This window comes from Enoplosus armatus, chromosome 13, assembly GCF_043641665.1.
Source record: "Enoplosus armatus isolate fEnoArm2 chromosome 13, fEnoArm2.hap1, whole genome shotgun sequence".
In the NCBI taxonomy this organism is placed as follows: domain Eukaryota; kingdom Metazoa; phylum Chordata; class Actinopteri; order Centrarchiformes; family Enoplosidae; genus Enoplosus; species Enoplosus armatus.
This window is the reverse complement of record NC_092192.1, coordinates 13,438,507-13,464,979: the sequence shown is the minus strand read 5'-3', so window position 1 is coordinate 13,464,979 and position 26,473 is coordinate 13,438,507. Positions and strand designations below refer to the sequence as shown.

General features: G+C 40.7%; 3 protein-coding genes across 6 annotated transcripts; all 3 read right to left on the bottom strand.

Moving 5' to 3' along the window:
* Positions 1 to 2,927: 2,927 nt before the first annotated feature.
* srsf1b (serine and arginine rich splicing factor 1b) lies at positions 2,928 to 7,573 on the bottom strand. Of its 4 annotated transcripts, XR_011598415.1 has the most exons (6): positions 7,134 to 7,573; positions 5,588 to 5,781; positions 5,318 to 5,490; positions 4,291 to 4,519; positions 3,823 to 3,917; positions 2,928 to 3,478 (listed from the first exon to the last, which is right to left on the bottom strand). XR_011598415.1 is itself a non-coding variant. In XM_070917024.1 (5 exons), exons 1-4 carry the CDS (start codon positions 7,325 to 7,327, stop codon positions 4,313 to 4,315), a joined length of 768 nt encoding a protein of 255 aa, XP_070773125.1. In that variant the 5' UTR covers positions 7,328 to 7,573; the 3' UTR covers positions 2,928 to 3,917; positions 4,291 to 4,312. The 4 variants fall into 4 exon arrangements, 2 of the variants coding, with proteins under 2 accessions (XP_070773125.1, XP_070773124.1); XR_011598414.1 differs by having other exon boundaries at positions 3,823 to 4,519; XM_070917024.1 differs by having other exon boundaries at positions 2,928 to 3,917.
* Positions 7,574 to 8,137: 564 nt separating this feature from the next.
* Positions 8,138 to 12,854, bottom strand: pigs (phosphatidylinositol glycan anchor biosynthesis, class S). Its single transcript, XM_070918117.1, has 12 exons — positions 12,761 to 12,854; positions 11,901 to 12,040; positions 11,673 to 11,784; positions 11,447 to 11,536; positions 11,237 to 11,328; positions 10,604 to 10,844; positions 10,346 to 10,488; positions 10,136 to 10,250; positions 9,894 to 10,039; positions 9,619 to 9,719; positions 9,329 to 9,539; positions 8,138 to 8,728 (listed from the first exon to the last, which is right to left on the bottom strand). The coding sequence occupies exons 1-12, from the start codon at positions 12,777 to 12,779 to the stop codon at positions 8,450 to 8,452; spliced, it is 1,689 nt and encodes a 562-aa protein (XP_070774218.1). The 5' UTR covers positions 12,780 to 12,854; the 3' UTR covers positions 8,138 to 8,449.
* A 1,653-nt stretch (positions 12,855 to 14,507) lies between these two features.
* aldocb (aldolase C, fructose-bisphosphate, b) lies at positions 14,508 to 24,682 on the bottom strand. The gene is made up of 9 exons (XM_070918118.1): positions 24,609 to 24,682; positions 18,578 to 18,694; positions 17,947 to 18,158; positions 17,289 to 17,343; positions 17,026 to 17,186; positions 16,723 to 16,806; positions 16,448 to 16,622; positions 15,716 to 15,915; positions 14,508 to 15,622 (listed from the first exon to the last, which is right to left on the bottom strand). Exons 2-9 carry the CDS (start codon positions 18,687 to 18,689, stop codon positions 15,530 to 15,532), a joined length of 1,092 nt encoding a protein of 363 aa, XP_070774219.1. The 5' UTR covers positions 18,690 to 18,694; positions 24,609 to 24,682; the 3' UTR covers positions 14,508 to 15,529.
* Positions 24,683 to 26,473: the final 1,791 nt, after the last annotated feature.

Genomic DNA, 26,473 nt, shown 5'->3' with positions numbered 1-26,473 from the left:
TGTGATTTGAAAACCTCTCTATTTTGCTGTACAGTGAAGTAGGAGACAACTTGTGTCTAGTAGGGAAACTTCTGAGATGAAGAATAGTAGCATATTAATTGCTTCTGGATGTTTCAATGAGGGACAGGAGGGAGTAGATGTAATTTCAAGAATTTACAAGACAATTTAACTTTTTATGTGGTAGAAACTGTATCAGACAAATAATTATTCCAAGCAGAGTATCTGGATTAAATTTGGGGTATTAATGGGTGAGGATTCGTATATAGAGCTGACAGTTAGTCAGGCTTCCTGTGTTGGATGGTCTTATAAATAAAATTGCAAGGAAGAGGGCTTGTCTGAGAGTTAGTACTGGTGGTGGGAGACACAACATTTCCTCCTCACACATAAGCAATATTTTACTATTGGGATTTCCTTCTGCTTTAATGCCTACAGGCACACCAGAAAGGCACTGGCCTTCTTTCAAATGAGAATTGTAGGTCAGCTCATCAGTGTTTTTAATGAATCTTTGGTGACAAGATAAATAGAAACTCTGCCCCTGCACAAGTGGGGTCATTTCTCCCATTAACATGTGTCACTTGATGCACAGACGCACACAACAGAAACTGACAGCCACTGAGACTCTGAACTGTTTCATTGGGGATATTTGTTCTCAGAACAAACAGTAAACGCATTTCAATTTTATTTGGGGTACATACTCTGCATTTCTACATGTGTTGAGGAATTGGTATAAATTGAACTACCAGTCCGGTCATGTAACTCTAAAACTGTTTGCACTTTTCAGCTTGTCTGTTGTTTCGTGTTCCCGTTATCTCACTGGAATCTTGTAGATGGACAGTTTAATCTGTGAATTTCTATAACAGATACTAAAAGAAAAATACATTATTTTGAAAATATGAATTGAACTTTTATTGAAGAGAACAAAGCTTCAAGATACTGAAGATGATACTTAGCAAAAAGCTTAGCTCAAAACTCATCTTCTGCAGCAAAACTCTCACCTAAGAGAAAAAAACCCACATTGCGGTCACATGAGGAAATGTTTCTTCTCTCAAAAAGTAGTAGTAGTGTTGAGCACCATCAGACAAGCGTTATCTATGAACCCTACAGTCGCAGCAGTGACAGGTTTACACAGTGTTATGGTCTTCCAACCTGACGACAGACCTTTAGTTACCGTCCATTTGACCTGCTGAATCTTTCACCCCTGGACTTACCGTGGACAAATTCCAAAATCTAGTCCCAGAGCTATTCCTTGCTGAAACCCTAACCCAACTCATGAGAATGAAACTTAGTGTTGTGTCAGCTTGTGGACAACGTAGGTCATGTCTTCTTTGCGTACAAACTCCACCACTCTGGTGCAATCACGGTACATCAGTAACATACATCACCTGCCTCTCGCAACACCTCCTAGTAGTATATTAACTACTTGCCATCATTTAGCGTTACCACTTTTCTTATCACTATAGGAATATTTAAGGGCACGACATAGTTTGGACACTCATCATATGTCAAAAATGTATTATAGTGCACGAGGTAGAACATAGAGTGATTTAAAACACAGCTCCAGTCTTTGTTGAAACGTTCAGTGTCTCTCTCCGTGGTGCTGAAACACTCATGTTTTCTCTGTTCAATGTCTCTTAAACTTAGTTACCTATGAAATATGACATTATGCACTGAGCAGGACATTTTACAGTTGAAAAACAAAAGTCATCAGTGCTCTCTAGTGGGCAAACTACAGTATGTAATGGCGACACAGAGCTTGAGCTTCTCTATGGTACCCTCCAGGACTCCCACACAGTGGATGAGACAGTCCTGAACAGGATGACCAAGAAACTCCCAAGAATGCAACACTTTGGCTGCCACCTAGCAATTCCCTACCAACCCTTTAGCAACGCCCAAGCAAACCTAGTCAACATGAATGAGGGTTGTATTTACTGTTCTTTTTATTTTTAAAGTGTGAAAAAGAGGGCACCACAAAGGCATCTGATTTAGTTAAGTATCAAAGTTAATAACTTGGTATTGGTATCAAAACCCCAGCGTCGAAGAAAAAGCGTCAACATGGACACAAATAATGCAAACAGCTCCTCACCCATAAAAGAAATGTAGTGTAAATTAAATTATATGCGACGTTGCTTATTCCAGCAAGCTGGACAATTAAATAAATCTCAGCAGACTGTGAATTTTAACTTTTACTCAAATAAATAAAACTGTAAACCTACAAAACTGTTGCAAGAAATAATGATTAAATTTATCAGTTATTTGTGGTTGTACTCACTTAACTACACAGATAGTATTTACAAGAACGTCAACTTCCATCACTCTTCAGTTAGCCCTGTGGGAGACCAGTATTGACCAATCACAGATGGCCCACGTCATCACGTTGTGTACAATGTGCTACTGTTGCAGGAATTTGTTATAAATTAAATAGAAAAAAGGCATTGATGTGCATTGGTGGAATGTAACGAAGTACATTTACTTAAATACTGTATTAAGTACAATTTAGAGGTGCTTCTATTTTTCTTGAGTGATTCCATTTCTACTTCATATTCATACGTCACTACTTTTGAGAGGCACATTTTGTACTTTTGACTCCACTACATTTTAACGGTGAACAACCTATATTTAGTAGTAGCTATTTGTTTACAGTGACTGCACATATACAGGTAAAGACACTTTTAAGAACAATAGCAAAGAGCACCTCCTCAGTTATAATTTACCTTGTACTGGTAGAAAAGTTAAAAACAGCAAACAGTAACCATTATTAGGCAGACTCCTCCAGATACAACTGGTATTATACAGAGGCTATATACGAAAATCCCAAACACGTATTGTGTATGCGTACAGGTGTTGCATGTTGCTGTGTCCAACACTTTCTGTGGTATTGGAAATACAGGGAAAGAAAAACACAAAAATGTAACCTACATTATTGAAAGTTTTATTAAAAGAGAATAAAGCTTTAAGATACCGGAGATCATACTTAAGAAAATCAGAAATCATCCTCCTCAGGAAAAGACTGACCTAAGAAAAAGATACAAACCACAGTCCTCCCTCTTCCCTCCCTCCTCCACTTTTAATGGTTGCCCACTATTTACCACTCTCCTTAGCGTGCGGATCCATCCTGCACCTCCCAGCCCTCCTCCTGGTTTTGAGCCGAGCTTTGCTCTTCTTTTTTATAATTTAAAAAAAGAAAAATCTGAAAAATAATCGCTTGTCACAGTGCCGCCAGTAATTGTGTCTCTGAGGTCCCGTACAAAATGGAAAAAAATAATTTGAATTATTTGAAAGCCAATTTAGTTTGAATATTTCACTACAATGTTTTTCCGGTTTTGATGGAGTTATCTGGACAGGGCCGGGGGTCAGGATCCTCTCCCGGTAAAATGCTCCCATGCTCCTGCTCCATGTATCCATCCTGAAGCCTAATCCTAATCTCATCCTGAATCCTGCTCCGGCTCCGGCATGGGGAGACAATGAGCCCAGTCCAAACCTTTAGAATACCAGCAGAACCAAAGAGAAGGAGGCAAGTTAGAATCACACCTTCGGAAAATACTAAGAAATTGACAATAAATGCATCTAAGAGAGAGTTTACTTTGAGAGAAACATGGGACACCATCTATAATCAATCCCAAAAAAATAAGATTTACTTTGGATACTGAAAGATGAGCAAAAGCAAAAAACACAAGCTTTGGGTCTCCAAATACAAAGTGGTTTACAGAAGTTGTTACAACTGAAAACATTCAACAACGGCACTCTATTGTCAAGTGTATGTAAAAAAAAAACTGAACAGCCTTATAAAGCAGATTCACAGTTGACAAGGCACAGCCATCATACCATTGGCGCCATATTTGACTCCTCCTCCTCCTCCTCCTGTTTATCTTAATATGAACTGTTTCCTCTCTTCCCATCCTATCCTGTTCCTCTGAACTCTACAGAGAGACACACAAGAAGGTCAAAGGACAGTAGTATATGCTTAAAGAAGGAAAATCTTTCCAAACCAAACAAAACATAAAGCATACAACGAAGACAATCAGTGGAAGAAACGTTTAGAGAGATGGCTAGCAGAAAAACAATGTTGATGAAAAGGGAAAGAGGGAAGAATGACAGAGTGAGACGGGGCCATGTGCACAGACCATCTGGTCTGCAAAAATGAAAACTAAAAAAGAAAACTGCAACAAAAAGTGGGGGAACAGGGAACACACAAGAGGACAGTGTAAACGGGTAACACATGAGATGATCCGTGGTGAGTATACAGGATTTGTGAAGTTATGTGACGATTTCCTCTCCGGCTCTGAAGCACACCATTGCTTTAGATGGGGTGAATCTAGGTGCGGGAGCGGGAGCGGGAGCGAGAGCGAGAGGCTGAACGACGGGGACGTGGAGACCCTCTGCTGCGACGTGGGGAGTAGCTGCGTGATGCACTCTTGCTTCGGCTTCGGCTGCGGCTGCGGCTGCGGCTACGAGAGCGAGAGCGGCCATAGCTGGGGCTGCGAGGACCGTCCGTCTTCACACGAATGTAGGCCGTCTCTCCCTAAACACACACATGCAAACACATAACTAAGCATCCATTACCATGTGTTGTTACATGAGACTCAGGTAGACAGAAGAAGGAAATACCTGCAGCCACAATACATGTTAATGTGCTTATAGATGCAGTTGCAGAAGTAACACATGGACCAGTGCCTCGATCCAGAATCTTGAATTTAGAATTGGCCATGCATACATGCAAGGATGAGCCACGTCAATACTGACATTGGACATAATCTTAAAGATTTCCTTTGGGGCAGATGCTTGACTTACAAAACATCTATATTGTATATTCATTGTAGCAATTTCCACCCACACTTAACTTTCTAGAGCTCATGTCAGCCAGGCCTCCCCTGCATGCTTGACAACTCAGAAATGCAATCATTTGCATTTATATTTTCATGACCTACTTATTCAAAATGTTAAAACATCTGACATCATGACCAGACTGAGAATATTGCTATAGCTGGCATGTAAGAACCATATTAATGCCACCTATTGTGAAAGCATGTATATCTACTCACTGCAGAATAAAGACAGAAAAGACCAATTATATGTTTTACGTTTGTGCTGAAGATTATTATTCTTAACGTGCCACCATCACTCCACGAATGACAGACATAGCCAGAACAATGATGGATGCAAAGCAACATAGCAAGTCAAACTTAACATTGGCCTTTACTTACTGCCTGATCATTTTCACCCTCACTCTTTCTTCATTTGAGAAAACTTTTCAATTCCAAAATGTAGTCCCAGACCTATTCCTTATTAAGTTAGCCAGAGGCTGTGACCTTTTACGTACCTCATGAGAGCGAAACTTGGTGTTATCCAACTTATGGACAGCGTAGTTCATGTCTTTTTTGTGTACAAACTCCACAACCCCGGTGCCATCACGGTACACATCAGCGTAACATACATCACCTGCCTCTCGCATGTGATCCTTCAGGTCCTGCCAGCTTCCACTGGGAGGAAGTCCTAACAAGAAAAGGCAGCGTGAGACTCATACATTCATCTATACACTTGAAGGTAAAGAGATAAGCAGAACCTGCAGAGAGAGGAACACATCACCCACCTGACACAACAACCCTGTACTCAGAGCGTCGGGAGGGGGGACCATTCCTTCCCCTTGGGGGTCCCATTCCTCCACCACCACCACCACCACCTCCCCCACCACCACCTCCCCTTCCACTTCTAGGAAACTCAACACGCAGGCGGTAGCCATCGTAGTCATAACCATCACGCCCGTAAACAGCATCCTCAGAATCCCTGTGAAATCCAACAGTACAATTACCAATCATCAAAGTCAAAGCAGCTAAATAAAACACACACAGCTTTACTAGTCAAGGAACCCAGATATCAGTTAAGCAGATTGGTTTGTTTTGATCGCAACATATTATCTTAGAATTATGGGCCTATACTGATGAAACCTGGGAGGGAATGCATCTTGCTGAATTAGTGTACCCCACAATGAGAGAAATGTGGGGTGGGAAACACCAAGTTTGTAAGCTTCTTTGTCGGGAAAACATGAAAAATGCTTAATGACTCTTTAATTAGAAGCACAGTTGAATTAATTACTAAATAATTTATCTATACATAAGAAAGAAGGGGAGCTATTGAATGTAGAAAAGTGACAGAATTTAATATACTCAATATGAGCACACTTAATGGCTTGGACTGGCAGCTACTCTGGATGGCGTTTCAAGCTTGGCACCAAAAACTGTTGACACATTCACAAGTGAAACACATTGCCAGTCTAATGCTGTGGGTGTTCTTCGTGCCATCATGTGCCTGTATTTGTGCAAATGTTGAGCATATTAGAATTTTCTCACTTTCCTGCAGTCAACGACTCCCTTCCTTTCTTTTTAGTGTTAATACGGAGCCAATTGCCCTTTTCCACTGTTTAATAGTGGAATCTTAGATTTATCCATTAAAACTACTGGCTGATATAATGTGACACTACTTATCTTAAACCATGCCACACTAAAAGACAGTGTTTTGGGGTGTTTAATAAGACTAATCCTATTGTCTTGGTCATTAGTCGTTTTAATAATCTTTGTGTGAGCAAAGAGCTTTTAGTCATCCATCACTTAGTCTTTGGCATCAGAATCAAAAAATGTGACAACATTGTATATTTCCCATTTAAATATAGCTAGTACAGTAAAGATGTATTAGGACTACAACTAATGATTCTTTTTACTATCCATTAATCTGTTAATTACTGTCTCAATTAACTCATTAATCATTTGTTGTATAAAACATTAGATAATGACAAATGCCCATCACAGTTTCCTAAAGCCCTCGTTTGTCTTGTTATGTCTGACAAACAGTGCAGTTGTTATTCAAAGTTATTCAATTTACTATAATGTGAGAAAAGATAAAGCTGCAACTGTTCACAATCAGTGGACGTTGAAAATTGACTTCAATGACTAGTTTATAATCAAAATAGCTGCATAAAATGCTGACGTTCCACCTGTGGTTTTCCAACAAACTGGTTTGCACAAGAAAGTGTCTTTTGCAAACAGGTTTGGGCGCAACGAACCCAATTTGCAACGTGCCTTACGTGTTTATTGGGCACACCCTACCTAGCTAAAACTAATGCAGTCTCCAACCGCTCTCACCTCGAGTCCTCGAACTGCACGAAGGCAAATGGTGGTCCTCCTCTTCGGTTTTTCAGATCGATATCCCGAATGGGTCCATATTTGTGAAACAAATCTTCAACGTCCTTTGAGCGGATATCAGGAGGGAGATTTCCCACGTATATCCGACAGTCGTTACTCCCTGACGGTCCTCGAATGAGACCTTCGCCAGACATGTTGGCACAAAACTAGCAAGCTAACGCGAACAATTAAGGAAGTTAGCTTTAGCAAGCTGGCTAACAGATCTCCTTCGGCCGAACAAACGATAAAATTACGCTTGGGTAGTTCACGGAATATAAGATGTCGTCGGCGAATTACACGTTAACTATTTAGTTACAGCTGAAATCATTCGAGGTGGATGTAACAACAATCAAATTAACAAAAGCCAGAAGTTACACGCTGCGACTTGCCATGGATGTAAAGCGCTCCAACAAACAACGGATTCTTCTTCTTCGGTGATGTGATGGGTCGCAACTAGCTTTAAAGGTGCACACACCGCCACCTACTGTCCTGGAGTGTGAGTCACATCCTGCAGTATACGTGTATGTTGAGCTGAAAAGTACATTCTTAGCCTTGGAAGCAGCAGTTGACAAAATCTTACCTCAGTGTCCATTTTCCAATGTGGGTATAGTATCAACTGATCTTCATCAATGGACAAAAATGGAAACTTTAACATCTACAATTTCACAAAAACTGGGCAAATCTCATCTGCTGATGAAAATGATATATGAAGACTCTGAAACAGCTACTAAATGGAGCATGTGGTATTACATCCACATCCATGTGGACCATGTGTTAATGTAATTTTGTCAATTTACTATTTGCAAAGTCAAGAACAAAATGTCATGCTCAACTTTGGTGCAAGTTGCTTCAGGAGTGCCTGCCAAATGATCATAATGATAAAAAATCAGCTATTCTTATTTTCTTGCTAACCAAAGAGCAAAATCAAGAGTTACAACTTAATTCTTTATTTGTTAATAACTTAGAATAGAAAGTGGAATTCAAATATAAAACTTGTACACATTCACAACAACTTAAGCTTTCTAGTATACAGTGTTAGCCACAGCAGCCATTCATTACAATCTTACAATAAACACATTTCCATACATGAAACAATAAAAATCATGCATGACTGATTTGTAAACCCCACCTCCAGATGCTGCAAATGAGTCTTTTCTTCATGCCCACCTTTGTACCTTAATGTCAAGGCCACTGACGAAACAGTTTGTTCATATTTGTTGTTCATATGTTTCTTGCTCAGACCACATGTTCAACACATCTTCTCTTCCAAGTGTTTCTCAGTCCTTCTTGGCTTGCTTTTCTCTGCGTTTCTGTCTAGCCTCAGACACTATTTTGAGCAGTGACAGCAGAATAGGCACACACATGGGCAGGAAGAGAGGTATGTAGATCGCAAACTTCTGGTCATCAGGAAAGTAGAGGAGATGGAGGAGTGAAGGGTCAAAGAATGCTCTCTCTGATGCCAAGATGGCCTCTTTACTGTACTGCAGAGCAAAGCCGAGGTTCCCGGCCTCCAACTCCGCCACAGCCAGCTGCAGAGATGTGACAGCACTGGACACCTGAGTGACAGCAACAACGGGTTTAAGGTGCTGACCATGAAGCGCGATGTCCCTCTGATAATCTCTAATAGAAACAGGCATAGTGCCCAAACAAATACTTCAAAAAATGTACATAAAATGTAAGTTGACTTAAAACAACTTGTACAGTTGTATCAATCTCATCCATGCTTATTGCCTTTTTGGTTCATGAATATAAATAGGTACATAGCCACATAACTAGCTATGTAGGAAGATTATGTCCCTGTTCTTGCTTACCACCTACTAAGTGCTGATTGGTCAATAGTTTCTCTGGGGGAACGGATCCCTACATTGTCGGATATGAACACCCCACTTGATTTTATATGCGAAATCTTTGAGTCTGTGTTTGGATTTAATGTTTAGTTGCAATATTACCAGAAAAAAAAGACTGTATTTGGCGTGACAGTGAACCTTCTGAAAATAAAAGGGAGATGTGCTTTTAAATTGACCGCCCCAGACTGGAAGTACACAAAAATATGTGGACAAGGAAGTCCATTATCTTTTTTAAGTTTCTAATGCGTTTAATATGCTCATATGTGCACACATATACCACTGATTAATGCAGGTGTGTATGCATCTTACCTGTTCGGCAATGTTGTCATTGATAACAATGTTGCCTATCTGGTCCAGCAGCTGTGCCAGTGAGGTGATGGTGGTGGTCGCTGTTGCAACATTTTCCACACTCCGACTCCACATGAGACGGTCCAGCTCCCAATCAGCTAGTCCTGTACTGCCGCACGGTGCCACCAGGAAGCCGGGGGGAGGGGTAGACGACTGCACACCCAGCAACAGTCTGACAGGACATGGTACAAAAAAGTTACCTTGTGTCGACAGGAAAAGCAATACCTGTCGTACTGTAGCACTCCACTTACCGAAGCTGTGCAAGGAAGACTCCCATGACTTTGGCCATGTTGATGTTGATGTCAACAGGGAAGACAGCCTCTGGCTCATAGAATCCATTAACATTATAGACCTATAAAAATATGGATAAAAGACATTTTGTCTTGAATCAGTACCCAACACAACAAGTTAAGAATTCAAAATCACTGCATAGCTAACAAATAATCATTAATATATAACAAATTCACTTACAATAAGCTATAACCATTCATAGTATTTAGACTACTGGTACCATGTATTATCTTACCATAATTCCACCCCACCGTGGAGAGTGAAATGCATTAGAAAGCACTTCCTGTTTCTTGCGGTCATTAATGTAAAGGGGGGAATGATGGGCATCCGGGACGTACAGAAGAAAATTCAACACTGGGTTGGAGGATGCAGCATTTGAGCCTCAAAATGCAAAAAAAAAAAGAAGAAAAAAGTTACATATATAAATAAATACACCTGAACAAACTACACCATGTTTCAGTGTGCGTTGCCTTTTACCCAGTCTGGCCTCCACAGGGTTGATGACATGTGCGAGGCTGTCAGAGTTGAGTGTGTAGGCGCTGCGGCTGCTGTCAAAGCGTGGGTTGACACCGAGCATGGCATAGTACAATGTCTGTAAAGAGAACATGTTCATTAACATACTGTAGCTGAGCATCTTGTTGTCGTGATGTGGGTGCTGCACATCCCCACACTTGCACACACCAGTACCTGAGAGTCAATGCTAAAGTTAGCCAAAGGGGCCAGTTTTGAAAGCAAAGGTTGGATGTAGGTCTGCACGCCACCCTCTATGTCCCAGTGTAGACGGTGTGACTTTGGGTCTGGGTTCAACAGACTGAATGTTATCTCATAACCTAAAGAGAAGATAAGAATAAGCATCAGAAAGAGAGTGTTCACAGAAATGTGTATACTGACTGGAACACAAATTAAGTTGGTCCACTTTATGGCTATGCTAAAACAAAGACCAACCTGGGCTGGATTTAAAGGTTCTCATACTGTCAGCGATGCTCTCTTTGTTGCTAGGGCTCAGACGGACTCTGTCGCTGAAGGCAGCGGTGATGTCGGAGTGGCTAAAAGACATCACCTGCAGCACCTGCTTCATCCGAGGCTCCAGGTGAGCCAGCAATTGCTCTAGTGTCCTGCCCACTCTCATCTGGGCGGCAATACGCAGCAGGGCTGTCCGTCGCTGACCGATATACACGTCCACATCCTAGGAGGCATGAAGGTACAGGTCGGTATTGGTTAATGCATTATCTTCTGCTTATCTAGAGTGACACAAATGACTCATAATTCTATTTGCAAGCTGTGCAGAAGGTACTGTATTCAGACAGTAAGTAGTTAGACACTTAGCAGATACTATAGATAGATTACATCTTATTTTCAGCGAAATTGCGAGTAAAAAAAAAGCAAATTTCACCATTCATCAAAGCATAAAACTAATTCACCATTTTAGCATTCACACCAATGAAAAACAAAGGAAATAATAATCATAACAACCCGGCACAAACTCAATAGGGTTTCTACCCCTGCGGCGTTAGAACCCTAATAACAAATAGGAAAGGGTTAACAGTAGCCACACAATTAAAAAAAATGAATTTTAACCTCAGGCAGCAGTGACGATGACTCTGGGATCACATACACAACCAAAGAACCACACGGACTCTCACTGAGCGTGTGCAGAGATAGATCCGCCTCTAAAGAAGAAGATCAAGAGAGACATAGAGAAGTTACTACCTTTGGTCTCACTGGGATAACAAAATGTTAGCATCTGAACAGCTGAAAACTGGATTTGACAGGCAGACAGCATCTCACCTGCAGCAGTGGGCTTGTTCAGGGCATCCTCCTCCATTATTGTAGCTGTGCGGTACCTTGTCTCATACCTGTACCTCAAAGCTGTGTCCTCTGGAAACAAAAGAATTTGAGAATTACCTTTGCAGTCATCATATTTTGTAACCACAAGCTCACTCTTCTGATTTCTGATTCTGATTCTGATTCTGATTTCTGATTCTGATTCTGACAGGCAGCATTAACAAATCACCATCTACTGTATGTTCCTCATCCTGCGTCTGCGTCAGTGGGACCTTCTTCTGCTGGTCTGGGGTCACAGTTCCACGTGCAAACACAACCTCCACATCAGCACTCAACTGTAGCTACAAAAAAAGATATAAAGAGTGGGACATTTTTAGGTTTGTGTGTATTATACATGGAAGATAAAATGGACCACAAAATGGGGACGTGTAATTAATAGCAAGGAGTACAAACAAACCTGTAGATTAGCCAACTCATTTATCTGACTGACAGGCAACCAGGCGCGGTACGTTTCAGTTGTTCGCCACCACAGAGGGACTCCCACGATGATGACCACCGCTGCTATGGACAGAGCAGCAAGCTGGCCACGTCTACGCTCTGAGAGACATACAGAGACAGTAAGAAACATAAGCCTCGGGGCATATACATACATACATACATACATACATACAGTGAGATAACATACATTTGTCTCCCGTCAGAGAATTCACCATGCTGTACGTTTGGTGGTTGCTGTCCGTGTATTGTATATATATATATATATACACAATATCTTGTATATCCAAGAACAGATATCCTGTCTCTTATTTTACACATTGACAGTCTGTCAGTTGAGTTTCTAGAAGTTGTAGCATGTATCATAACATGGATATATACACATACACAAACACACACATACATACATATATATTGATATCATAATGTTATCTGTTTATTCCATGAAAGAGTTTGATGCTAGATGGCTTACTCAAGATTACTAAAATGCATGTACAGCTAGAAGGGTGGGGGCGGACTGCAATGTTGTAGTTAATAGTGGAATAAAAAAATTATACGTAAAAAGAAAAGATATAAGGTCACAAAATACAGCAATGTGCTCGTAGTGTCCTCAGTAATAAGTAAGGGAGGGCATCGTTGCTGCGGCTAGCTAACGTTAGCTGTTAGCTTCAGAGAGTCTTAACATGGAGACAACGGCCGCCTCGTGCCAGGGTCGCTGTTGCACATGTTAGCTGAGTATACTCTAAGAAACTGGTCTCAATGTTAAATCATTTTTAAGGTAAGGGAATGATTTATATAGAATCCAGTTATGAGTTTACTCACCCACTTCCGTGGTAGCCATTTCCGTCAATGAAATGAATGGGGTGCGCTTGTTAATACAACACAGGCGGTCACACGTCACATGACCGAGATTAAAAACAAATCGGGGGTGGCTGTAAAAACAACAATAAGTCGAGACGGTATTGCAGATACACAGTTAAGAATTTAACAAAACATTGCAATATACTCCTGTCTGTCCGTCCCCAACCCCGAGAAGGCAGAGAGTTGATTTGAGACGCAGTGAAGGGACACTAACCGTCGGCCCAACCGGTGAGAATATTAAACGCACAAACACAATGTGAGACGTTTTGGCAACCAGCGCCCCATGTGGAGGCTTCAATCTTGGCCGGCAAGTCTTCCAAAAAACAAAAAAACAAAAAACGCCAAAATACACATATCTTTCCATAAATACGTTAAGTGACCAGAAAAGTAGAAACACTTGTACGTTGTTAAAAAAAACTCCTGCAACATCTGAATGTCACCTAAAGTGTTTGTTAAGACTACAGCCATCCTGAGGCTTAGTGATGATGACATGTATTGGTCTGCATTATAATAAGCAGAAGTGTTTTCATTATTTTGTCCACTGAGGGAGCAAAAATGTTAGAAGCACCTTACAATACAGTACAATCCAATACAATAACACCAAAACTAATTACAGTTTCACAAAGGCAGTGATGGAAAGCAACTAAGCACATTTACTAAAGTACTGTCATTTAGTACAATTTTGAAGTACTTGTACTTTGTTTGACTATTTTCATTTTCTGCTACTTTGTACTTCTAGTCGACTACAAGGAAATAGGGAAATATTGTACTTTTTACTCCACTTCATGTATTTGATGCATTTAGTTAATAGTTACTTTTCAGATTCAGATTAATAACTAAAAAATAAAGTATTATTATGGATAAAGATTTTATTGATCCCTTTGTGAAATTCACACGCATTCTACATAATGAGCACCATTGCACACAGGTAGGCCTAATTTAATACTGTTCTCAGACATTACTGATGTAAACAAAACTGGACACCTTAAAAAACATTAAATCCTTTTTTATTTATTGAACTTTATTTATCCAGAGAGGTTTTATGAAGAGCAAGTCTACAGTTTTCAGAGATGCCCTGTCCACTGATGACAGCAGGTGCACATTCCCACCTGGAAGCTACCCAGTACAACCACAGTGTGTTCTGTTGACACTGAGCAGCTTTACTGGTGCAGTTGGGAATTAAGGGCACCTCATGGTGGCATCAAGGGGCAAGCACCGCTCTTTCACTTTTAATTTATTCAGCTGATCCCAGGGTCGTGACTGGTGACTTTCTGGTGTAACCTTTAAGCCACTACTGCAAGATTTAGCTGCCCTGTGTTACCCTGTTTGAAGGCCTTTAAATACGTTTGGGTGTGGTTATAGCAGGTTCCAATCCAAGATACTGGGTTTTGTTGGTGGGGTTACCTTAATATCCAAATTTTGATTACAGATCAGAAGCTACAGAAACAATGTCCCTTTCAAACTGTAGGTCTTAAGTCCATTTCTCATGTTAGATTGTTGTATTCACAGCAATGTATGTTGTAATAAAAGCAAATTGGCTGGATGAAGAGGAGGTTGGGAAAGAGCTACGCTTACAACACTATAATATGACACAAGATGGCTATTGCATGACTGTTCTAGTGTCAGGAATGCAGAATAAAATAGCACCCAAAGATAAAAGATTGGGATAGACACCATACGAATAGCAGCAATAATGTCACACAAAGAGTCTCTGCTAGTTTTTTATTTTAATGTATTTTTTTCTCCACTATTTGACACACCAAGTGCTTCAAGAACAATACTAACATCACAAACATCACAGTATTCCAACACAGCAGTGACTGTTTCCCCGCTGCTCACCCCACGTGATTGGTCCACATTATAGGTATGTCAATAGAAACCATCTTCCCTTCCCGTGGGGTGGGCTTGAGGAATCAGGAGGGGGATGACACACAAGCATCACGTAATATCGACACCTTCACACAACTGAATACATTAAGTACTGTATGTAATTTAAAGCTAATGTTATACTGAGATTAGACACACAAGATGTTCTCTCTGATTAGTGGTGATTAGAAGCGTGTGTGAACAGAAAGGTTAGGATGAATCCTGGTGTGTAGTGGTTTATTGTCTACTGACCTCTGCTGGAGCTACCGCCGTCTGAAAGTATAAGTGCTCCACGCATTTGGGCAGTCACTCAAAAAGATCAACTTAACGTCTTCACACTGTCTGTCTTGTCCCTTAACGGATGTATTGATGCCACTAATAATTGGTTGGTCCCGCTGTCAGGGAGGATGTTAGTAAAGCGTTTTAAAAGGTTGAGCCAACACTGCGTTCTGACAGAAGCGAAACACGACACACACACATGCTGATCTGGCCTGCTTGCAAAGTGGCTCGAGATTTATCATTTATCAGGGAGGAACGGGAGACAGGTTCAGTTAAGAAGAGGCATGAATTGAATCTACAGTTAAAATTTCGATCTCTGATCCCAATAACTGTTATAGACAGCTAAACGTTTGATTTGTTCGATTAAAGAGAAAAAACAAATAAAAACAAGCCTGTTCCCTTTAGTATTGTAGTTTCACATTATGGTTTTTAAATACACATATCTAATAATGTAATTTTAATAACTCTGACAACTCTAAAGTACAGTAGACAGCGCAGGCCTGTGATCGATGGAGGAGTGAAGGGGAATAGCAGAGCAGATATAAGACTACAATTAGACCACAGGTCAATGTGGTACTTTGATGTTTAGTAGGCGTGATTAGCCACGTAGAGGGACTTTCCTGCGGCGGCACCAGTTCCAGAAGACTCGTACTTGCCGAGCGCAGCCAGACCGTTTGCCTGAAGAAGAGACAAAAAAAAAGGTCAAATTAACAATATTGCACGAAGGGAGTTTCATTTTTATTTTACTCTTGCGAGGAGGTTTTTCCTGACCTCAGCACGTTTGATGAACTCCTCAGTGGCGGCCTTCTCGTTGCTCATCTCTCCTCTCCATGCGCCGAGGGCTGAGGCCTGCAGGGCGCGGCCATAGGAGAAAGTCAGGGCCCAGGGTTTGGCGAGCGGACAGTTGTTGATGGCATTAAGGTTCACGCTGGCCTCTTCTTCGGACTGGCCACCTGACAAGAATGTCACTCCTGAGAAAAAACAGAAACAAGCAAATACATGTTATCTATCTGCTCAAACCTGATTTCATAGAACATTTAAGCCTTTGAATGGAAATGACCTGGATTTCTTAATATCAGAGGGTGGGACAATAATGAATCTGGAAACATATACCAATATATTTTCTTGCAATGCTTTATTTTACAGGTCTGTAAATATCTTAATAATGTCCTAATAAAATCTTATGTAATTTCCCATAAACTACTGTATAATTTGGCACTAATTATACGTTAAATAGAGGCAGCATTCAATTGGTACACTTCTAATTCATTCATTCCAATGAAATGCTAAGCTAACACACCCATAAATAAATAGAGTCAGAGCACAGCAGGTCATTCAGAAGAATTTACAGCAATAAATTAATGATGAACAAATATCTACTTGGGCTTTAATGGAGTTGTTTCAAGGAAATCCTTTTGAGACTGTTATTAAACTTAATGCAACTAATTAATACTTGTCTCTGTTTCGCCTAAAATCAGAATGAAATTAATATCTGTGTCTGACCTGTGACAGCAGGAGGCACAGTGCGGCGCAGGGCAGTGACGGTAGCCATGGCGATTTCCTCACTGCTGTACTTGGTGGGGCAGGAGTGTCCAGCTGTGACCATGTTGGGTTTCAGCAGTGTCCCCTCCAGGTAGACATGGTGGTCTGACAGAGCCTTGTACACTGCAGCTAGGACCTAGCAGCAGGAGAGAGTCACATGTATGAAAAAGACTGATGCACCAAAAAAATATAAACTTTACAGGACGTATACAGCGGTTTGTGTTGAGTAAATTCACCTTCTCACTGACATACTGGCAGCGCTTCAGGTCATGGTCTCCATCAGGAAGGATCTCAGGCTCCACAATAGGAACAATACCATTCTAGGGGACATTACAAAGTAGAAGTTTAAGGTAAACTCTCATCTTCTCATAGATGCACTACAAGAGTTTGTTATAATGCTCAATAGTGTCCTCAAATCCCCAAATTTGATCATAACTCACTGCTGTTGTTTTGAAATTCAGCTTTGACCTGGGATTCTGGGCTTGAGGGGCACTTTAACGTAACCAAATAACATCCTCCGTAATCTCACCAACACCAACCTGCTGGCAGATGCTAGCATATCGTGCTAGAACATTAGCATTCTCAAAGATGGCCAGCTCAGACGGCGTGGTGTCGCTGATCTTCAGCACAGAGCGCCACTTGGCGAAGTCTGCACCGTCCTTCTTGTACTGCGCACAGCGCTCAGACAGCCCGTCAAGACCTACACGCCAACACATACACAGAACCATCCATCAGAAACACAGCAGAGGGTTTTTTATATGCTTGTGATGTTTGGAGAGTGTGTGTTCCTAACACCTCCTACCCTGAGTGGTGGTCTCTCCATTTGTTCCTGCAAGGGGCACAACACCTTTGTCCACCTGTAAAGAGGGAAACAGAAATTGTTTAAAATAATGTTGCACATGTGATATTACACTTGAATGTCCTTCAAATTCTCAACTGTACCAATTTCTGCTTATATAAAGTGACATACTTATATCATTACATTACAGTAGATTGAATTTCCCTCCTACAACTAAACACAACTTTCCTGAACATCTGTCCTGAAAGCTCTTTCACCCAGTTTGTCCTCTCAACCTGATCTGCTGTTATGGGTGGGTCTGTATGTGTCTGAACATGCTAACAACAAAACTGTGTTTCCATATACAGTGTAGGGGCCTTTCTAGTTTTACCTGCCAAACAAATGATGACACTGTGGCCGTGGACACGTTCAGAGCCAAAGCAAACTGACATCAAATAAGGCTGAGCTTCCCAGACTCAGTTCTTAGGAGACTGAGGTTGAGCATGAAACAAGTCACGCTTAAAAAGTGTAGGAGAATGCTTGTAATTGTTGAAAGAAAGGAAAGATGAGCTTTCTTGTCTTATTCAATTAAGAAACGAATGCAAACTGACTGTAAGGCCAGCTGAAACCCACTACACTTCCCAACTGAAGAAGTCAACTCTGGAGGTTTACATATGAGCACCTTGATGCCAACAACAATGCCGCGGTCTTTGATGAGCTTGGCGAACGGAGTGCCATCGTCTGTGTTCTGGTAGAGGGTTTCATGGAAGAAGATGACCCCTCCGATACAACTGTCGATGCGCTGGTCGGCTGTGAAGAGCAGCTGGCGGTAACGACGCCTGTTCTCCTCTGTGTTCTCAACCCCGATGGGGTTCAAACGTTTCCCCATGCTGCCTGTAGACAACACACACACACACAGACCTATTCATGCATGACTCAAATTAAGACAGACTTCATTCATGAGTGCGTAACTACTGAACTGTGACGGATAAATTCGTCAGACATGCAATTTTTATAATTAAGAACTGTATAATCTATAAGAACATGAAAAGCAGTTTAAATCTGAAAGACATCTTGATATTTAATTTGATATATAATTTAGCAGAGAATTAAACTGTTGTTAGTAAAGGTCTGCACCCAGTTTTATAGTGAATCTGTGAACCAAAAACCTAAATAAAGCCAGTACGTGAGTAACCTAAATGGTCACCTGGTCAATCTGACTTTGCTTAACACTGACTAATCTTTGTCTATAAATGTGAATATTTGGGGAAAGATTAATGATGTTATAATTTTGCAACCACACGCGCGCATACCGGTGGACTCATCGGCTGCAAGGATGCCTTTTCCTGGAGCTACTATCCTCTGAGCGATGTCCTGCAGCTCCTTCTTCTGCTCAGGAGTCAGCGCGGGATACTGGTGAGTCATGGTGGCTGAAAGAGAGGCAGAGAGATGGAGAGGTTACATTGTTTCACAGTGTGTCGACCTGGACGACTGCCCAGCACTGGCCTCAGTTTATGGTCCCCCTATTGTCTACAACGTGGCTGCAGTGCTAAACTCTTCCCAGTGAAGGCAGGAGATAAAACTCCAACAAGTTGTGAGATGTGATCAAACCAATGGCTCTGAGCAGAAGATTTGCTTCCTGCTTACTGAGAGGAAAAAATAGCCAGACAGGAATAGCTGTATTTGTTCAGAAACATAGGTCATTGTGTGCGTGTCACCTAGAATCCAAATAAAGCTTTATCATTGACATTCATACCATCTGTGTTAACTCAAAAGGAAAAAACTCCTCTTTGATAGGCTGTCTGGTTATGTTGGTGACAGCAGTCGCACTGTCGAGGATGTGCTAACATGCACGCACATGCTCGAAACCAGATTATTTTGTTCCCTATTCCCTTCTTCACTCTGCCGGAAATAAGCAGTTACGTAACCCCTCCCCGCCCCATCCCAACCAAAGAAGACAGAGAGAGAGAGAGCGATTATGTAACAGGGCTCCTATATACTCTGCTGCCAGTCCTCATTATAGCTGCAGGACTGGATGCAGCACGGCTCGTTTCTCCCTCCTCAGCAACCTTCTTCTGTTTTCCCCTAATGCCATTAAATCTCTCTTTGTGCATTGCACGTATACATGCCTTTATTTCTTTGCCTTGATTGATACCTTTAACCCTCCTGCTGTGCTAAGTGAGGCATGCCACTGCTTTCTGAGTAAAAATGACATCCATAGAAGATGAACACGAATGGGATTTGTAAATTCCCATTTTCACATATCGCTAAAAGGCATCACTTCCCACAAATGCAGACTGTGCCAGGGAACAAGCTGTGACTTCTCACTTTGGTCGACTGCACGGGTTGCCAAGCCGTTCCCAATGAACAGCGTCACTGGTTCTACATCACAAGTATGTGCCACAATATTGGATCAGCTAAAGATGAATCTGTTTGATGGGTGGAAAATACTCCTTTAGTGACAAACAGAGGTGAGCTCCAGTCAGCTGTGTATGGAACTATATTCTACAGATAAATAATATTTTATTACCACAGAGAAAGAAATCTTTATTGTAACACACGAAATATACAAATAGGAGGGTTTAGTATAGCTCAACAACAAACCCATATGACCACTGGATTCCCAACTGAGGCTGGTTTGCTGTGGTAGGACACTGCCTGACATACCCTGTATCCTCTGTGTTAATCCTCAGCTTAAAGCAATGAGATAACAACCTTTAGAGCGCACACACACAGGCCTCTCAATGAAAATAGTGTGCAGTTACCACAACACAAATGTCATGTACAGCTCACTGCAAATGGTTAAATTCTACATGCAGGTGAATTGAAAGAGGCCTGGAGGGTAAAATATGTCCCCTGGGGGGAACAGTTGGACCAGAAGTATGAACTGCATACAGACCTCTCTAGTGAACAAGAGAGGGTATTTACACTTGATAAAGGCCAACCCAAGGGCACAGACATGATGTGTGGAACTGTTAGCCAGACAAAACTCATGCTCAGCAAATACCTGCTCTCTTTTGTGAAGCACCTACCTGCTTCAACAATACATTTTCATTGGGTCCATTGTGGTTGTGGGTTTCGGCTGAGGAAACATTGCAAAATAATTTGGAAGACGATGTGAAATCTAAATTTTATGCAATGTACAATGTAAAGTTACAACATATGTGAGCTTTTAAAAAAATGAAACACGTCCTCTTTTCAATTGGAAATACAGAGCGGAACATCACAATGACGCCACGTCACATATCCTTTATATTGCCTGAAGGCATAAAAAGAGGACATTGAAGGTCTTCATCTGTGCATGACCTGTCTCTGATATATGATCAGCCTGGAGCAGGTTTGGTAGCAACACACTGTTAAAAAATATATATTTAGGCAAAGCACCTTTCTACTTCTGAACACATTCTGTCATTTGGTGGGCAAATCAAACCAGTGGATGAAAAGCCAAACAAGATGACAACCAAAAATGTCATGGCAGCTATTTTGAACAAAAACTATTTAAGCTATTTAAAACATCAACTGTGAATGTCAGGTTTTGTTGACAGTCTAAACAACAGCTTCTTTCTTGACTCACTGTTGTGCACCAATACTCAACAATCACTCGGGGTCAAATCCACCATGAAGCAGCATCTCCTCAGGCAGTAGTCTCAACACTGTATGCTTTAAATGTAGAGGAGATGTTGCCATTTTGATTTGTCACTATTGGTGATATTGTGGCAGCAACATTGACAGGTGACTGTCAGGTGTGTACACTGTCTGGCCACACTCACATTCCTATTTGGTCTCAGTTATTGGTGGGCATAAGGCCACAATCTGATTATTGCAAATGGGAATTATAAAAAACACAAAGCAGAAGGCAACTCAGTGTCGTTGAATGTCAGATAGTATGTGCTGCTTGCATGTCTCCAGGAAACACTCTCTCCATCCACAGGGAAGAACAAAAACAACATGAAGCCCCAATTTGTGCTGCACACTCAACAATTATCACGTGCTGCAGGCTCTAGCACAGAAGATGCCACAAACTAAAATAAAGGAATCTATCATGCTCAATTTGAAGAGGGGTTTTTTCCTTTAATGAAATTGGTAAGCTTTCTTCAACAATTGATTGATTGGTTTATATTGTTTACTATATTATTATATATTGTTTGTTTATATATATATATATATTATTTAAGTATGCATACTTAATTTCCTGAAGTGGTCTACATACAGAAGCTTCATTGCTTCAAACAAGAAACAAACTGGTTTGAGGCATTTTAAACCCTGTATGCCCTGAAAATTAAGCTATCCCTCATCATGATTAGCCACTCCAAGCTGGTGACAGCTTTGAAAGGCCTGGTGGGAAACCATTTTGTTACCAAAATGGCGGCTCATTATCACGTTACGTTCATTATTCAGCCAGTCTGATCATGGAGTTTGATTTCCTCACATGCCTGAAAAAGCCAATCAGGTCCAGGATGAGGAGTCAGTCAAAAAAACCCAAAACCTTAAAGACCCGAAGAAAGGCCTCAAAGAACCAGGTCAAAAGCTGCTGAAGAGGCTTCACACTTCAGCAGCTCCTCTGACATTTACAGTAAATGCTCAAACACCAATGTTTATTTATGTCTTTATATATTTATTAGTCTCTTAAGATAAAGGAAGGAGTTTATGTTTCTGCTTGCTCAGGGGCACTTGCAAATCCTGAAATGCTTGTTTGAAGAATCATCTTCCTTATCAGCAAAAAATGCACCCTGCTGCAAAAATGTCACTTTGACATGATTTGACGTAGCAACCTCCCTGATGCTATTATCACACACTACCACTGGTGACACGGTTTATCTTGCAGACAGTGTGCAGAGCTTACCTTCTGATGAAGGACGTCACTGAATGATTTGACAACTGTAGCTTTTATAATGCACTTCACGAGGACAGGCAGTATATTTTTGGAGAGAAGTGATAGAGAGACGGCTGAGATTAACATTTAGTTAGCCTGTTGCACAGTGGTCGGCCTCAACAAGACAAACACCATTTCTGCACTGCGACATCAAGATGCAACAGCCAACTCCCTACTGTGGCGTCATGCAGAACCACTCGAAACTCTGATCACTGCATGTTAAATAATACTATCAGTCAAATGCAGTGCACCGCAATCATACTGCAGGCCAAACTTACAGGCATGCATTAAAGGGGCAGTAAATCACATTACAATTCACAATTATACCACTCAGATTTCTCATTGCAATACAACTATTTACTTGAGGTTTAATAGACCCTAGTTGAGACAAACCCATTTTCAACTCAGCCATCACACATCTGTTGCTTCTATAGACTTTGAGCTTCACTTTAGGGTAATGAGACCCGACATCACACTGTGTCCTTCACGCTACAACAGTCAATCAATCCTGAAATCCAATGCTGCACAGGCTCACTTACCAACCCAGGATGCAGTTAGAATACATAAACATCAACCTCAATCCAGAATGAATATGAACATCTATAGCAATCATGCTGCAGCTGGTCTTTTTTTAAAGCATTGCTGCAAGCATTAAACTACAATATATTTGAAGCTTGCATAACATATTGCCTAGTATTTATAAGGCTGTAGGCAGGGACTTGTGGGGGTATTTCTTGTCTGTTTCTCTACATTGCAAGCTGCATGAGCTTTCAGGAGGTGAGCAGCACTAGTGAAAAGTAAAAAGCCTGCTTGGTGCGCTGCGTTTTGTTACCAGACGGGCTGCTGGCCTTGGCACTGATGCACGTCTCTGTGTTTGGGGTGTTTCTATCCTCAGGCCTTGATCCAGCAGCGCTAGCAGGAGCACTGTTTCCCATGCAGCTCTCTAGAGCCTATGGCAGACGTCAAGGCTGTGTGCATTGCAGTTCAGAGAAAGGTAGACACTGGTGAAAATGCGCAGACATGTTTAAGACAGGTCGCTCTTTAACACTGATAAACTTTTTAATCTTCAATTGGCATGACAACTTGAATACATTTTGGCTTGCCATTGCACAGAGAAGGAAAACAGATGATTACGGTTAAAGGAACGGTAGAGGAAAAACATGATTACAATACAGTATGTTGATGTAAAACTTTTAAAAATGAACATAATAAATTAAACCAAAAAAAGATTATGTACGCTATGTTCTAGTGCTGTGCTTACATGAGATAATGACATTTACATCCAGTGTATGAACCTTTATTTATGTTAATTTTATACTCTTGAGCTCAAATGATTAGTCGATTAATCAATTAGTCAATCGACCAAATATGAAATCAGAAACTAGTATGTAATTGACTAATCGCTTAAGTATTTTTTTAAAGAGAAAAAGCAAAAAATTCGCTACTTGCAGCCTGTCAAATGTTAGGTTTGGTAAATTTAATATCTTTGGGTTTTTCGCTCTTTTTATTTTTGACATTTCGTACTCCAAACGATTAATCAAGAAAATACCCAGATGATGAAACAACAACGAAAATAATCATTTTTTTGCAGCTCTAATATACTCTTATTTAGGACTGCAACTAGCTGTTATCTTCATTATTGATTATTATGCAGATTTTTCTCGAGCTTTATCCATTAATCATAAAATATCATAAAATAGTGAAAAATGCCCCTCACACTCGCAAGCCGGCACATTTAAATGACTTGTTTAGTCTGACCAACAATATATCCAGTTTATGATGATAGAAGAGCACATACAGTATTCACGTTTGTGTGAGCAGTGAACATTACCTGAATGTAAATATGTGATGTACCCCATGTTCTAGTGTTGATGGAGTCTGAGTTTACAAATGCACCGATATGTGAAGCTAGATGTACGATTTTTATATATGTATTAATCACACGTATAGTATCCTCCTCCTCAGCCCGCCCCTTCTCCCATCACATCAGAGAAGGTGTACGTGCTTAGGCACAGATACACACTGACAGGAAGTCCCTGCTGCCATCCGGATTACTAACCTCAATTTACACAAATTAAACATATAAAATAACAGTATGTGTCGATTTTAAACTGAAAACAGACGCAACAGACTCTTCTCTGCCCACTTTCATCCTTCAAGGTCACCATTTTCACGCCCTTCCTGTTGCGTGTTTCGATGATGGGCTGAAATATGCAACTTTAAACAGAAAATCCTAAAAAGGGGGAAAACTTGAATGGCTTTCCGTCAAAGGAGACGACGGCATACGAGCCACAGGTACTAACGGCTGCTATTAATTCATGGCTAACTAGCTAGGAAGATAAAGTTAGCTTGAGGTAGTGTCGAGCAACATCACGTACCCATCATTATTATTATCATCATCTATCAGTGATCAATAACACATGAAGAATGTCTGGAGATGTCTTATTGATCAGATCAGGGTTCATTCTTACCTGCTGGAGGGTGTCTGGGCGTAAAGAGTGCAGGTGAGCTGGGTGATGAGGATGCGGAGGAGTCTCCTGTTTCACTGCTGCAGCGCAACGTGACCCTTTACAAAACCCTCGAGCCGGGGGCGGAGCTCACGACATGCGTCACGTGACGGCACGTCGCTGAATAGCTAAGGCGCATGCGCCGGATAGCTTCACAGCTCAGAGCATGTAGCATGATTCTGCAACTTTGTTGAAAACAAGAAAAGATGGGAAGAATTTTTAATCTACAGCTTCTGTTTTCTCACCCTGAAGGTTAATGACATAAAAAAACAACTCATCGCTTATCCTACAGTGCCAGGCCTCAAATTAAACAGGCTCAAAACTATCCAAGAGACAGGTTTGCTATTTTTTCTGAAAGAAATCAGATGTCTCAATTCAGAGAATCTATTAAAACATACCCAGATGTTTATAGATGCGTATGCTGGTGAAAGTAACAAAGGGATTGTAAGATAAATAGGTAATCTGATCAAGTAAAACTCAAAACATGTTGGGGAAAAGAGATAAAAATATGGAAATACCTGGAAAGGTGTGGCAACAAGCCTGGGAAACTGTGCATCTCTACCAATTCCTGGTGATTTTTGTTGGAAAATGTATATAGGCTATGCTAAAAGTATGGCAGGCAAAATGGCCACCATGAGTGTTAAATTATTATAATTTATAGGCTAATATTGGATTACTGATGCATTAACATGTAAGCAGCATTTCAGTGTTAAAGCTGGTCAAGGTGAAGCTAATTTTAACTATTTCATATACTGTTTGATAGTTTAATGGACTGTAAAACAAGGCATCATATTTTATATGCTGATAGGATTTATAAAATATTAATCTGTCAAGTAATTAGTAACTATTGCTGTCAAATAAATAAAACAAAAGTAAAAAGTGCAATACTTCCCTCTGAAATGTAGAAAAGTAGAAGTATGTTATCACAAAATGGAAACACTACAGTAAAGTACAAGTAGCTCAAAATTGTACGCAAGTGCACTTAAGTAAATGTCCACTGCTCGATACCGTACAAAATGTAATTTCTTATCAAAACTCAGGCATGCTGTTTCTGCAGAAACAATGTGGCGCAACTGAAAGTGAAGCAATATTTTCTGTTCGCTGACTGATATGTTGAAAACTATTTTTCGTTCTTTTTCTCTCTGTCTCTCTTCAAGCCATCTCACACACAAAACATCCAAATCAGCAGATAGCTGTACAGCAAGAGTTTAATATTCCATCTGTGCTACATGATAATTACAAAAATACATTGTAACATAACATATAACATCAAATAGCATCCAAAATATTCATATAAACTTTATAAAGAGGAATTCATAAATAAGCATTTTTGTGACAAAAAAAAGCAAGCTCAGGATAACAAGTGTGAGGCATTCTGGGTAGACATCAGGGCATACTTTACAAAATCATAATATATTTTAATGATCAGGTAAGTGCATGAGGGTGCTGATTACTGGCTAGGGTTACGGCAGCCTTGGACAATAGAAAAAGCCCTGTATCTATCAAAATGTTAACTGGAGGTAAACAATATTGTTGTTCATTCAGCCTTTACAGTCCCAGCTCAGATCTGGACAGCTGGGTGCCATCTCGGAGTCAAAATCAAGGCTGACTTGGGAAAACCAGCGAGTGCTCCCTGAGTCGCAGGTTATAAATGATTCAAACTAAAGCAGACGTCGAAGGCATACACATCTTAATCTGATGTTGTGATGCTTGCATGACTCTTGAAGTACAGGAGGAGAGACGTTTCTGCTACAGAATTTAGGCAGTCAAGGTCAAGTTAGGGAAAAGTTATATCACAGCATTATTAAAGGTACAGAATCAAGATCACA

Coding starts and splice junctions, on each gene's coding strand:
- srsf1b (XM_070917023.1), bottom strand. CDS start 7,327: ATGTCTGGCGAAGGTCTCATTCGAGGACCGTCAGGGAGTAACGACTGT. Junction 5,491..5,587: donor GTACAGGGTTGTTGTGTCAG/GTGGGTGATGTG, acceptor TTTTCTTGTTAG/GACTTCCTCCCAGTGGAAGC. Junction 4,520..5,317: donor CCAAGTTTCGCTCTCATGAG/GTACGTAAAAGG, acceptor GTGTGTGTTTAG/GGAGAGACGGCCTACATTCG.
- pigs (XM_070918117.1), bottom strand. Junction 11,785..11,900: donor ATGAGTTGGCTAATCTACAG/GTTTGTTTGTAC, acceptor CTTTTTTTGTAG/CTACAGTTGAGTGCTGATGT. Junction 9,720..9,893: donor CACGGTGGGGTGGAATTATG/GTAAGATAATAC, acceptor ATATTTTTATAG/GTCTATAATGTTAATGGATT.
- aldocb (XM_070918118.1), bottom strand. CDS start 18,689: ATGACTCACCAGTATCCCGCGCTGACTCCTGAGCAGAAGAAGGAGCTG. Junction 17,344..17,946: donor GCATTGTTGTTGGCATCAAG/GTGCTCATATGT, acceptor CCCTCTTTACAG/GTGGACAAAGGTGTTGTGCC. Junction 15,916..16,447: donor TGTGCCTCCTGCTGTCACAG/GTCAGACACAGA, acceptor GTTTTTTCTCAG/GAGTGACATTCTTGTCAGGT.